Below are 13,770 nucleotides of genomic sequence, written 5' to 3'. Positions count from 1 at the left end.
GTAACAATTTCCAAACTGATAGATTATCCATCCCCCAGTTCTTTATTCTATGGAGGAGTTCGGTGAGTGAGACCGTAAGCCTTCTTTCCTTAGTACAATATTTCATGATTTCTTTTTATTTATTTTTAATTTTTTTTCAAGATTTTATTTATTTATCCATGAGAGACACAGAGAGAGGGAGAGGCAGAGACACAGGCAGAGACACATGCAGGGAGCCCGACGTGGGACTCGATCCTGGGTCCCCAAAATCAGGCCCTGGGCCTAAGGTGGCATCAAACCGCTGAGACACCTGGGCCTCCCCATGATTTCTTTTTAAAGTCACCTTTTAACCTTTTAAATCAGTTCTTTAACTTTTATCTAATTTATAAATCTTACTTTGATGAACAGACTCTAGGAAGGCCTAAATGATCTCTGCCTCCAGGCATTCAAACTCTTGCATAATCCTCTTCCCTGTGACTTACTTCTAAACACTAGAATAAAGCAAAGTTGATGAGATACCACTTCTTTGACTATGTCACATTATATAAAACTCTGTCCTGCTGTCAGACTCAGTCTGGAGACTCTTTGGTTTGTTTATGCCATCAGCCGGGCTGGGAGTGCCCACATGTCCAGGAACTGTAGGAAGTGTCTCGGGGCTGGGGGCTGTGGTTGGCCTCCAGCTAACAGCCAGCAGAAGTCAGACACTCATGCCTTAGCCACAAGGAAATGAATTCTGCCAACAATCTGAGTTATCTTGGAAATGGATTTTCCCTAGTCCCGCCTTAAGATAAGAGTAAAGCTCTTCTGATACCTTGGTTGCAGCTTCCTTGGTGGCCTAAGCAAAGGACCAGCTAAGCTACACCCGAACTCATGGAAATGTAAGATAATGTATCTGCATTGTTTTAAGCTCCTAGGTTTGCAGTAGGTTTTTTTATGCAACAATAGATAACTAATACCATAAAGTATTATATTCTGATACCTTAAAATGCAGCCTCATCAGTGAATGTTTCCTGTACCATTAATGAAGCAAACCGACAATTCTTTATCTAACTACAATACACCAGCAAGAGCTTGCCAGCAGGCCAGACAAATATAATCAACAGTATGCTTTGTCTGACTGACTGAAACAGATTTGAAGTTTTGAGTAAATTATTTTTGCATAACTCATAAGCATTAATGGAATCAATTCAATAAAAATTAAGTCAACAAGATACTCCATCAGCACAATGCCAAGTATTTCAGTTTGATAAAAATTGCAATGACCTAATCTCATGAGTCTCTTTACTTTAAGAAGCTATTAAAGAGCTTAAAGCTCTTTAGCTTTAAGAAGAAAAAAAAATCACCTCTTTAATAAATGGAATATTACTCAGTCATTAAAATGTTAAATACCCACCATTTGCTTTGATGTGGTTGGAACTGGAGGGTATTATGCTGAGTGAAATAAGTCAATCGGAGAAGAACAAACATTATATGGCCTCATTCATTTGGGGAATATAAGAAATAGTGACAGGGAATAAAAGGGAAAGGAGAAAAAAATGAGTGGGAAATATCAGAAAGGGAGACAGAACATGAGAGACTCCTAACTCTGGGAAGTGAACTAAGGGTGGGGGAGGGGAGGTGGACGGGGGGGGGGGACTGGGTGATGGGCACTGAGGGGGGCACTTGATGGGATGAGCACTGGGTCTTGGCAAATTGAACACCAATAAAAAATATATTTACAAAAAATAAAATAAAATAAATAAATCTTTTTTAAAAAGTTTCACATTAATAAATATAATTAAAATTAGGAAAAAAATATTTATTTATTCATGAGAGACACAGAGAGAGAGGCAGAGACACAGGCAGAGGGAGAAGCATGCTTTTTTGGGGGAGCCTGATGTGGGACTCGATCACAGGACCCCAGGATCACGACCTGAGCCAGAGGCAGACACTTACCCACTGAGCCACCCAGAGGCCCAAAACCTTTTTTTTTGTACACAGAGGGCTCCCTCTTTTGAATTTTCTCTCTGTGCTCTATATCCCTACTTAATAACATCAAAGAATATTAATAGTAATAAGAAGCATGTCTATAATATTTTATATACATTTTACTCCTGTCATTTATGCATCATGTTATTTAACATACATTTACTGAGCGGCCTATATATACATTCAGTGATAGGATGTTAAAATGGACAGAAGACCACCTTCCTTGTGCACATTGCCATACTTAATTTTCACTTTGCAACAACTTTGTGAAGCGCTGGTATTACTACCCTCTTCCACAGGAAAATAAATTTGACTCGATCTCTGACTTGGATCTTACTGCCTTAACTGCAAATCCAATTGTTACTTTTATCCAATAAAAGGGAACAGCTTACTTCTCCTTTTAGTAATCTAAAATGACCTTTACTGACGTTCCCCCGATGCACCAAACTTATTTTTTGCACCTTACATCTGAATCACATCTTGTATTAATCTTGTATTAATTTCCGTACCATATCTGCCTCACAGAGTCCAGCCTCACTTTGCCTGGTTTATTACTATATTCCCAGAGCTATGAGTTCCCAGCACATAGTAGACATATAATAAATCCTTTATACAAATAAACATGAATACATTTTTTTTATTAGAGAAAAAAGGATGACACTGCTAAATGAAAAGATATAGAGCCCTTTGGCTTTATTTTAGGAACTGTCTTTGACTTAAAGATGCCTCTCTGCTCTTCAGCATGTGCATTAACTAGTTCGCCTAGGATGTGACAGTAAGAGATACGAGGTAGCTTGTAGGGTATATGACATTTCACTTAGTCTTTAAAAAAATTTTTTTTAAATAATTAAAGAATATATTTTTTAAAATTTTTATTTATTTTATGATAGTCACACAGAGAGAGAGAGAGGCAGAGACATAGGCAGAGGGAGAAGCAGGCTCCATGCACTGGGAGCCCGACGTGGGATTCGATCCCGGGTCTCCAGATCGCGCCCTGGGCCAAAGGCAGGCGCCAAACCGCTGCACCACCCAGGGATCCCAATTAAAGAATATTTTTAAAGCAGTTTTAGGTTCATGGAAAACTGGAGCAGGACAAGAATCCCATATACCCCTCTCCCCCACATGCTTAGCCTCCCCCGTTATCCGTACCCCCCCCCCAGAGTGGAACATTTACTACAGTCGCTAAAACTGCATTAACACATCATAATCACCCAAAGACCACGGTTGACATTGGGGTTCACACTCGGCGTTGTCCATTCTGTATGTTAGAACAAGTGTTTGCTGACACGTACCCGTCATCACAGTGTCGCTGGGGCGGGCGTCCTGCCCTGATGACCCTCTGCACCTTGCTCTTCATCCCTCCCTCTCTCTGTCCTCGGCAACCACTGATGCTTTCGCCGTCTCTCTAGTCTTGCCTTTTCCAGAACGCCATGGAGTGGGAAGTCTACAGCCTGTGCAGCTCTCAGACTGGACTCTTTCACTTGGCAGCACACTTATCTTTGAAGCTGAAAAAAAAATAAAATAAAAACCTTAAAATGATTTGAAAACACACCACCGAAACCGTGGATGCTGTGAAGTTAGGAGGCCACAGGAAGAACAGGCATCCTCAGGCCCCCCCGTCCCTAGAAGCCTTCCTGGGACCGTGAGAGTCCAGAAGCTGGTCCAGGTGGAGATTGGAGCGACGTGTGCAATGTCTGTGATACACTTGGCTGTTGTTTAATTCCTGTGAGCAAACAGCTCTGTCCCACCTGGTCCCTATCCCGTGGGCAGGTGGGCTGCAGGCCGGGTGCACCTGCCTCTGGGCCGGGGTCGGGCGCTGCCTCCCTGCCTGGGAGCGGCGGGCGAGGGGAGGCTACCTGGGTCGGGGAGCTCCGCGGTGTGTATCTAGGGCACTCAGCAAATGTAGGTTAAATAACATGATGCATAAAAGGAAGACGGAGGGGGGTGCTGTGGGAACCCCAGGTGGATGCCTTGCTCTTTGGCTACCACTGACCTGTCCATCTTTCAAAGTTCTCAATTCCAGCATTTGTACCTGTCCATCTATTTTAAAGTTCTCCTCAATTCCAGCATTTGTGAAATGGGGGGGGGGGAACACTTCTCTCTCAGTTTTTGTGAGCGTGAAATGTGTGAACATACACAAAGCGTGCAGAAGAGTGCTTGGTTCCTGCTTAGCTTACATTAGTAGTATTATTTCTTTAAATATTACTTTATTAGCTATTATTTTCTTAAACAGCAGTTTTCTCTACCAGATGTGATAGGAGCTGGAAGACAATCTACCGTCTGGTAAGAGCACTCCCGTTACTGATTTAGAGAATATTTGTATTTCTGAAGAAGATGTGGACTAGACATAGGGTTGACTTTCTTGTTAAGGAAGCGATGAGCCTGGCCTGGGTCTTCTCCACAGTGAAGGCCGTGCCTGGATAGCACTGAGGTCTGACTTTTTGGGGTTCCTGGGACTCGGGATCAGAGATGATTTGCATAGGAAAATTCACATAGCAATTACTCTTCTGACAGATTTTGAGTTAAGCTAGGTGTGCTAAAAAATACATGTTATTAATATACTTTTTATCACTGAGGACACTTCGGAAACATTCTTCTCCCGTTAAGTACCATTTTAAAATAAAAAAAAAAACAATTCCATAACAGAAAAACCAGAATATTTATTAATTCAGCAGCACTTGGTAAATTTCTACTCACATGCAGAATGTCTCCTCAACCGCAGTGCATGGTGTATTTTCTGTTAGCTGCTTTTAAGAGGGATTGGTTTATTGCTGTAAATATGTGACTTGCTTGGCAAAACTATTTCTCATTTGTCTGAAATGAAAAAAGTATTAAAACCCCTTTTTCCCCTCTGTAATAGGTAGAGTCAACCACAAGAGCTGTTGTGAGGAATGATTTTAACTCTGAAATAAATTACAGTTACATCCCCGGGCTGTCCGGATTTCCCCTAATTAAGGGGGATAAAGCTAGAACTTCTAACCAAAACATGGCATGAGACTATCAACATCTAGACTGTCATTTCCCAATTTCCCATTAATGATCGCCAAAAAAGGATACGGACACACAAAAACAAACACAACTGCCAAACACTAAAGAAAAAGATCTTCACTGTTTAAAGATTTGGTAAGAAAAGATTAGGAAACACCACCCAGATTCGGTGGGGAGCTGGGCTACCCTGGTCCCATCGTTGGTCCTCACCTTTGGGCTGCGGGGCCACACAGACAAGGACCCTAAGCATCCACTGCCCTTAACAAGAGCAATCTTCTGAGCAAGGCAGTCATGACTGCTCCTGCTGCCTCCCTCCACCTGTGCCCCCCTCTCTCTAATTCCAAACAGAAATACCCAGTAAGAGGGCACGACAATAATTGGTTGCATTCAGAACAGCAAAATTTGGATAAAAAGTCTCCTGCAGGTGGAAGTAGATACTGACAGCACTTGAAACCCATGCATCCTCTAGTCTTTCACGTCACATAGTACGGCAAAATAAGTCAATTTTTTAAGCATAGACCAGGCCTCAGTGATCAAGAAGATTCCATCTGTATGAGCCATATTCCATGAAATCTTGAGAGACACCAGAAATTAACTTAGAGCCTGTATGCAACACACTGCATTCTGAGTTAAGCTTGACTTACTGCTAAGGTTGAGAACAGATTTTTCCTATGAATCAGCAGTTTTTCTCCTAGGTACACAGGGATGGAAATGTATGCACCTGTGTGTTGCAAACTATACACATTAATGTTTATTATAGGTTTATTTTCAATAGTCAAGACTGGAAACAGCCCAAATAGCCATTGTTAGTAGAAGGCATAAATAAGTCTCAATGTGCTTATACAGTAATAGAACATTGAAGAAAAATGAACTACAAATACATGAAAATTAGAGATGGATTTCACACTCGTAATATAACAGGGAAGAAGCCAGACACAAAAGTTTCTTCATTGTATATTTGCATTTACACAAAGGTGCTAAACAGACAGAACTAAAATATAGTGTGGGAAATAAAACTAAGGAAAAGCAAAAAAATATATATAAATAAATAAATATAAATAAATAAATAAATAAATAAATAAATAAATAAATAAATAAAACTAAGGAAAAGCAAGGCAGTACTTCCATGAACAATAGGATTATGATTACCTTGTGGGGAGCGGATGTGGAGGGCAGCTGAGAAAGGCTTCTGAAGGAGTTGGGAGGTTCTGTTGCTTGACCTAGGCAGTAGTTATATAGGTGTTGGTCTTACAATAAGTCATTGTTTTTGTTCTTTGGGTTTTGTTTTTTTTTTTGCAATAAGTCATTATTATGCATTTGTTTATTGCATGGTTTATTTTGTTGCAAATCATATTTCACAAGTATTTGTAAAGGCCCCCTGCTTTCCTTTGCTCTGATTCTGTATCCACACCAACATCCTTTGGGCACTTATCTATGTTTCTAGCTGGTTTTGTCCTAAGGAAGACGATTTTCTAAAAAAAGCAAAAGGAGTCATTTGGATAACTAGCAAACGAGACAAATCCCAAAGCAAATTAATACATTGCATGAGTATTTTACTTTTTTTTTTTTTTTGCATGAGAATAGATGACTTTTTTTCCATCCCAAAAGCTCAGGCTACACTGAGGTGCTCATTCGGTCATAACAATAATCTTACAATGTCGACAAATACAGTTATCCTCACTTAACAGCTGTGAGACCTGAAGCCAAGCAGTGAGATGGGGTGACGTGTCTGAGGACACAGTTGGTTGAAACCCCAGTCTGTCTGGTACAGACCTTGGGGCCGCAGCCGGTGCACCGACCTGCATCGTACTAACTCAGAAGGGTGTCCCCACGTAATGGGTCAGCAGTCACTCCCAGAGCAGTGCCCTGACAGGTAAAGTCACCAAGGAGACAGGACCCTTGGAGGCTACTGGCACCTGCTAATCAGTCTTCCTCTGGCACACCCTGGCATTCTTCAGCTCTGTAGCTCGGGCCTCTAAGCCTGGGATTATTAGGCAGCAGTGTAACTAAATATCTACAAGCACAGGTAGGCTGAAATCCCTGAAAAGTCTTCTGGGTCCTCTTATTTTTATCACTTAAGTTTCACACAGTATTTAGCATACACGTAGTGTTCAATAAGTGCTTGTTAGATTGAAAAGAGAATGGGATACTGGAAAAAAATACGCATGTCACTAACAAGCAGTTACTACCATAATTTTATTTGAAAAAATACCCTAAAAAAATGTGTTTTCATGCAAGGAGGCAGACTTCTATTGCTATTTTGCAAATAGGCTACAATCTTTGCAAAGGATTCTTTCTCAGCATGAGCCGTAGCGTGCATCCTGCCAAGATATTCTTTAGGAGGTTTTTTTAGCCAGTTTTTCTGAAAGTACCTGAGATTTATGGATTGTAGTGCGTTAAATAATTAAGTTGTTTTCAAACCTGTTAAAGGATAAGGTGCCTGATGGATGATCAGCATGCCAGCTCCTCTGAACAAAACTAGTTTTACTCTGTCTTCTGGGAGGGATAAACACAAAAATCGTCTCTAAATTAAATGCATCCTGTATTGTAATTGAAAAGCATTTCACTATTCCAGATAATTTAAGAGATGAGGCTTGATTTCATTTTCAAACAACTATTATTATATCAAAGAATTAAAGGAGTCGTTCTTTTGATGTCTAGATACAATGATACGTGTAACGCATTTCCTGCCCGTTCCGCTTTTTAAAGGTTTGAACACGGTTAACCAACACCTTGGTCAATGGTTGCCATATGTGTATTCAAATAAAATATAATACTCCTAACCTTAAAACTGTACAGAACTTATACAATGTTGTTGTTGTTGTTGTTGTTTTTGGTAAGATTTTATTTATTTTTTTAGAGAGGGAGACAGAGAGAGAGAGAGAGAGCACAGGGGCAGGGGCAGATGGAGAGGGAGACGCAGAATCTCAAGCCTGACTCTGGGCCTGATCTCGAGACCCTGAGATCATGACCTGACCCGAAATGAAGTCAGATGCTTGACCGACTGAGCCACCCAGGCACCCCTATTCAACATTTTTTAAACGTAATTCGGAAGAGATTTCCCAATTTTTCTGTGCTTCTCTATTACCATTTTGATTACTATCTCTCATTTTGTCTGGTAAAACTCATCGTCAGTAATTTAGAATTCATAGAATAATTAAATAATAAATTAGAATTCTAGTTAATATGGTTTGATTGTGAACACATTTGCTCAGAAACAAAAAAAGTCGATCTTTTTGGATAGTCAGGCGGCCCTGGTTTTTCTGGGAGAGTTGACCATTTGCTTTGCTTAGACTTAGAACAATGGGTCACAGTAACTGTCCAGGTTCCACTTTCGGTGCATGCTGCTTTTAAAATATGAAAAGCATGCAAAATCAATTAAACCTATCTGATTTTCTTCTATTTTTCCTACCAATCAATCATTTACTTCTAGGTCTTTGCACTGAAGGACTTTTGCCTTCACCTGGGGTTAAATACGTTATTAGTACCATACGACTTAGCTCCCTCTCATTAAGGGACTGGACTGGGTGATATACTTTAAGCAAAAGAAAATGCAAAAGAAGAATTGTCCATGAGCTTATTTTAATCCAATCCTTGTTTAAATTAGTATGGAAACGTCTGGAGGCAGTGGGTCATGGCACACCATGGCTATTGCAGTTCTGCTGCAATTAATTATCTTAACCTGCTATAATTTTGTCTTAAATATTGGAGGGGAGAGGATGAGAGGATGAGAAATGATAACACGATTTCTTCTTGGCCTTATATTCCTGAGGTCACAGGATTATGGATATTGCCTTCCCTTTGTTTCTTCCTCCCGCAAGGATGCCTACTATGTGTCTGATTCTGGGTTAGATGTCTGGAACACTCTGAGACAAAATAGTAAGAAAAAAAAACAAAAAAAAAACCTTACCTTGGTCCAGTTGTTATTCTGGTAGGATAAGACAGACAGTAAACAAAAGATAACAAATTGTTTAGTTATGGAACATGTTAGGAGTTAGTGCTAAGGGAAATAGACTGGGCTTGGAAGAGGTGGAACTTGAAGGGTCTCAGGAGACGAGTTACATGATGTCATTTATAATGTGGAGGATCACGCAGGTGCCTCAGCTCTCATGCCAGGTAAGTCTTGCAAGGCAGGGATTTGATGGAAAATTGGCCCGTGCATATTTAGAAAAAAAAATAGCTCAGGTGGATGAACAGAGCAAGGTGAGGACCTCAAAGCAATCTCAATGAGAAAGTGATTAGTCTTGATAAGTGAGCTGCTGTGGTCGGCTCGCAGTTTTACATCCCGTGAGCAAGTATTTCTTGGAGCGAGCAGCTCGGGAATTATTGTTTGGTTTAGGGTTGTTGAACACAGGTTTAGAAAATAGTATCTATTCTGAGTAGTATTCAAAATCGGAAACTATGGTGGTTTCAGTACTTATGTAAAGCTGTAGTAGTGTCCGTATTTCTGAAATGGGAGTTGTAAGTATTAAATAAGATCAGACATGTAAGGCACGTGTGTCTGAACCTGATGTCGGACAAATACTCATCGTATGCCACCTGATAATTATTTTTATAGGATGTCACTGTATAAAACATACGTATTTTGATGCCAGCCTCAGAGAACGAGGTTCTGGTATCAGATGGCCTAATTTCAAATTCTGGAACACCCCTTGATGGCTTGTCTCCTATTACAGATCGCAAAGTTTTCTTTAATCATCTTTACATATCTCATAACTGGAATAACTGGAATGTCAAAAAACACTTTTTTTTTTTTGCTGTCGAATTGCCAGTATCCAAACCAAGTGACTGAACCCAAAATGTGTGAGCTTGTTTAACCTACGCTATTAACGATCATTGCTTCATTTGCAGAATGACATGAATTACATAGCATCCAGTGGACTTCTATTCAAAGATGGCAAAAAGCGGATTGATTACATCCTGGTTTATAGAAAGTCAAATATACAATATGACAAAAGAAACACATTTGAAAAGAACCTCCGAGCAGAAGGCCTGATGTTGGAAAAGGAGGTAGGTGCTGCCCTAACATTAGTTACGTGACATGACATGCTCGAAGGGCTTCTGTTTTAGCATGGGAAGCGTGTATAGCTCATGTCTTTATAAAACGTGTAGTCATTTCCTAAATTTCCACATTTTCCTAAATGTGAAAGAAATATGTACAGACAGTCCCACTTAACTGTGTATTTCTTTCTTCTATATTTCCGTAAATTTAAATATTTTTCAAAGAGCATAACTATTTTTACGATTTTAAAAATTGAAGAAGTCATCATGCCTACATAAAGCACAAAACCTACGAAAAGAAAAATGCTGAAAGAAAAGGCTGCCAAGCCGTCAATGTCTGGTTTCAATATTGGACTGTGAAGGAGTTCCTTCTCAATCCTTTTTTTTTTTTAAATACTTTTATCATTTTTTTGAGACCTTATTTTTTGTTAAGGGCCATTTTAGGACCACAGCAAAACTGAGAGGAAGGCACAGAGATTTCCAATGCTGCTCCTGCCTCCTCACATTATCCCCTATTATCAACTCCTCTGGTGGTACATTTGTTACAACCGATGAACCTACATGGAATCATTATCATCGTCCAGAGTCCGGTAGCGTTCACTCTTGATGTTGTACATGACGTGGGTTTGGGCAAATGTATAATAATTTATCTACCCGACAGTATGCAAAGTATTTTCATTGCTCTAAAAATCCTCTGTGTCTTCCCTGTGCACGTCTCCGTGAACCTCAACTCCTGCCAACCGTGACCCTTGCGCTGTCTCCATAGTTTTTCTGGAATGTCGTGTAGTGGAATCATACAGTTTGTAGACTTTTCAGGCTTGGCATCTTTCACTGAGTGGTATGCACTTAAGGATCCTCCATGTCTTTTCATGGTTTTATAGGTCATTTCATTTTAGTGCTGAACACTGTGCCGTCATCTAGATGTACCGCAGTTTGTTTATTCATTCCCCTGCTGAAGGACATCTTGGTGGCCTCCAAGTTTTGACAGTTATGAATAAAGCTGCTTTAAACATCTGTGTGCAAGTTTTTGTGTGGACGTACATTTTCAGCTTATTTAGGTTAATACCATGGAGTGGTATTGTTGGATCCTATGGTAAGACTATGTTCATTTTTGTAAGAAACCTTCAAAATGTCCTCCCAAATGGCTATACCATTTTGTCTTTCCACAGCAATGAATGGAGAGATCCCATTGCTCCCATTCCTCACCAGCACTTGCTGCTTCCAGTATTCCAGATATTGACCATTCTAGTAGATGTATAGTGGTAGCTCTTTTTTTTAAATTTCCATTTTCTTGGTATATGATGTACAGCATCTTTTTGTATGCTTCTCTGCCATCTATATATCGTGTTTGGTGAGGTATCTGTTAAGGCCTTTGAGTTGTTTGCTCTCTTATTGTTGAGTTTTAAGAATTCTTTATACATTTTGAAATAGCAATTATTTATCGGATGCGTCTTTTGCAAATATTTTCTCTCAGCCTGTTGCTTGTTTTCTCATTTTTTTTTGACATTGTCTTCCACAGAGCAGAACTTTTTGATTTTAAACAAGTGCAGGTTATCAATTCTTTTCCATGGGCTATACTCTTGGTGTTATATTTTGAAAACTATCCCCATACCCAAGGTTATATAAGTTTTCTCTTATTTTATGTTTTAAGTTTTGCATTTTACATTTAGGTCATGATCCATTTTTTGCTAATTTTCATAAAGGATATAAGGTCTGTGTTTAGATTTATTTAGTTAGTTTGTGCATGTGGATGTCCAGTTGTTCCAGCACAAGGTGTTTACAGAGACATTTTTTTCTCCATCATTTGACCTTTAATCCTTTGCGAAAGATATGTTGGCTTTCATAAGTCAAGTTGATATTTATGTGGGTCTATTTCTAGGCTCACCATTCTGTTCCATGTATCTACTTGTCTATTTCTTCACTAACACCACTACTGTAGCTTCATAGTAAGTCTGAAAGTCAGGTAGTGCCAGTCCCATTTGTTCTTCGCCTTCAATATTGTGATGGCTCTTCTGGGTCTTTTTCTTCTCTGTAATCTTTATCAGTATCCACAAAATGACCTGTTGAATTTTTTTTTATATATTTATTTATGATAGTCACACACACACAGAGAGAGAGAGAGAGAGAGGCAGAGACACAGGCAGAGGGAGAAGCAGGCTCCATGCACCGGGAGCCCGATGTGGGATTCGATCCCGGGCCTCCAGGATCGCGCCCCGGGCCAAAGGCAGGCGCTAAACCGCTGCGCCACCCAGGGTTCCCGACCTGTTGAAATTTTGATTGGCATCACAATTTTGATTTGTATCGAAATTTTGATTGGCATTGTACATCTATAGATCAAGTTGAGAAGAACTGACATCTTGACAATATTGAGTCATCCTATCCATGAACATGAATTCTCTCTCCATTTATTTAGTTCTTCTTTGAGCTCATTAATAGAAATTTGTAGTTGTCCTTATATGGATCTTGTACATGTTTTCTTAGATTTATACCTAAGTAGTTAGATCTTTGTGGTATCTATTGTAAATGATATTATGTTTTTAATTACAAGTTCTACTCTCCATTGCTAAAAGAAAGCAATTAATTTCTGTATATTATCCTGTATCCTAAAAACCCTGCTTTCTGGTTTCTTAAGGTAGAATTTAGGTATTTGATTTTAAATCTTTCTTCACTTTTAATACATGAAATCAATGCTATAAATTTACCCCTAAGCACAGCTTTCACTGTACTTAAAGTTTAAATAGTTTAAATATGATAAATTGTATTTTCATTTTCACATAGAAAAATATTTTTTCCCCCTCTGGAGATTTCATCTTTGCCCCGTGTGACATGTGGAAGTGTGTTATTGAATCTACATCTATTTTGAAATTTTCCAGTTATCCTTCTGTTACAGATTTCCAGTTTAATTCCACTGTGGTCTGAGAGCAGACATTGTAAAATGATTTCTATTCTTTTAAATTGGCTAAGATGTGTTTTATGGCCCAGGATATAATCTATCTTGTGAATGGTCCATATGAGTTTGAGAAAAATGTGTATCGTGCTGTAAATGAAGTAATTTTTAGATGTCAGTTATATCTATTTGATCAATGGTGTTGTTGAGTTCAACTATTTCCTTACCAGTTTTCTGCCTGTTGGATCTGTCTATTTCTGAAAAAAGAATGTTGAAGTCTCCAACTGTGATAGTGTATTCATTTGTTTCTCCTTACAGTTCTATCAGTTTTTGCCCCACATAGTTTGACATTTCTATTAGATGCACACACATTAAAGATTGTTATGCCTTCTTGGAGAATTGGCTTCTTTATCATTCTGTGATGCCCTTCTTTATTCCTGGCTTTTCTTTTCTTGAATGTTTTTTTTTTTTAAGTGTTCTTTAAAGGATGTTTTTTTTTCCTAGTGGCAATAAAACTACCAATGCTCAGTAGAAAAATGGAATATAGAATGGAGTCCTTTTTTGTAGTCCTTTGATAAAGCATTTTTTGTAGTCCTTTGATAAAAAAAAAGTCTTGCTACTACTTTATTTTATTTTATTTTATTTTTTTGCTGCTATTTTAGTTAAACCTCCAAGGTCTTAAAAAGACACATATTAAACACATATTTATCACATTACAGAAAGAAAAAATCTTAATGTGAAAAATTAAAAATATAAAAATGTGCAAAATAAGAAGTAAAGTTTACATCTGCTATCTCCCAAATCATATCATTTTCTTTATTTATACCTCTGTTAATACCTTGATTTTATCCTGCTGGGTGCCCTTAAGGATATTTTCTATGTATATAAATATGTACACATTTTTTGGGAAATTAGTCATGTTATACATAGTGTTCTACTCAAATCTG

The 13,770-nt window shown here is 38.8% G+C and overlaps 1 protein-coding gene across 4 annotated transcripts in view; it reads left to right on the top strand.

The window, feature by feature from the left end:
• ANO3 (anoctamin 3) overlaps positions 1-13,770 on the top strand; it is a 372,459-nt gene that overhangs the window by 246,672 nt on the left and 112,017 nt on the right. For all 4 annotated transcript variants that reach the window (XM_055317544.1, XM_055317542.1, XM_055317541.1 and 1 more), the window contains one exon: positions 9,787-9,945. In XM_055317544.1, coding sequence (XP_055173519.1) covers positions 9,787-9,945 — 159 coding nt within the window. The remainder of the gene's footprint in view (positions 1-9,786; positions 9,946-13,770) is intronic.

Source organism: Nyctereutes procyonoides, unplaced genomic scaffold, assembly GCF_905146905.1.
Source record: "Nyctereutes procyonoides isolate TBG_1078 unplaced genomic scaffold, NYPRO_anot_genome, whole genome shotgun sequence".
Lineage (NCBI taxonomy): Eukaryota > Metazoa > Chordata > Mammalia > Carnivora > Canidae > Nyctereutes > Nyctereutes procyonoides.
This window is presented reverse-complemented; position numbering and strand designations above follow the sequence as displayed.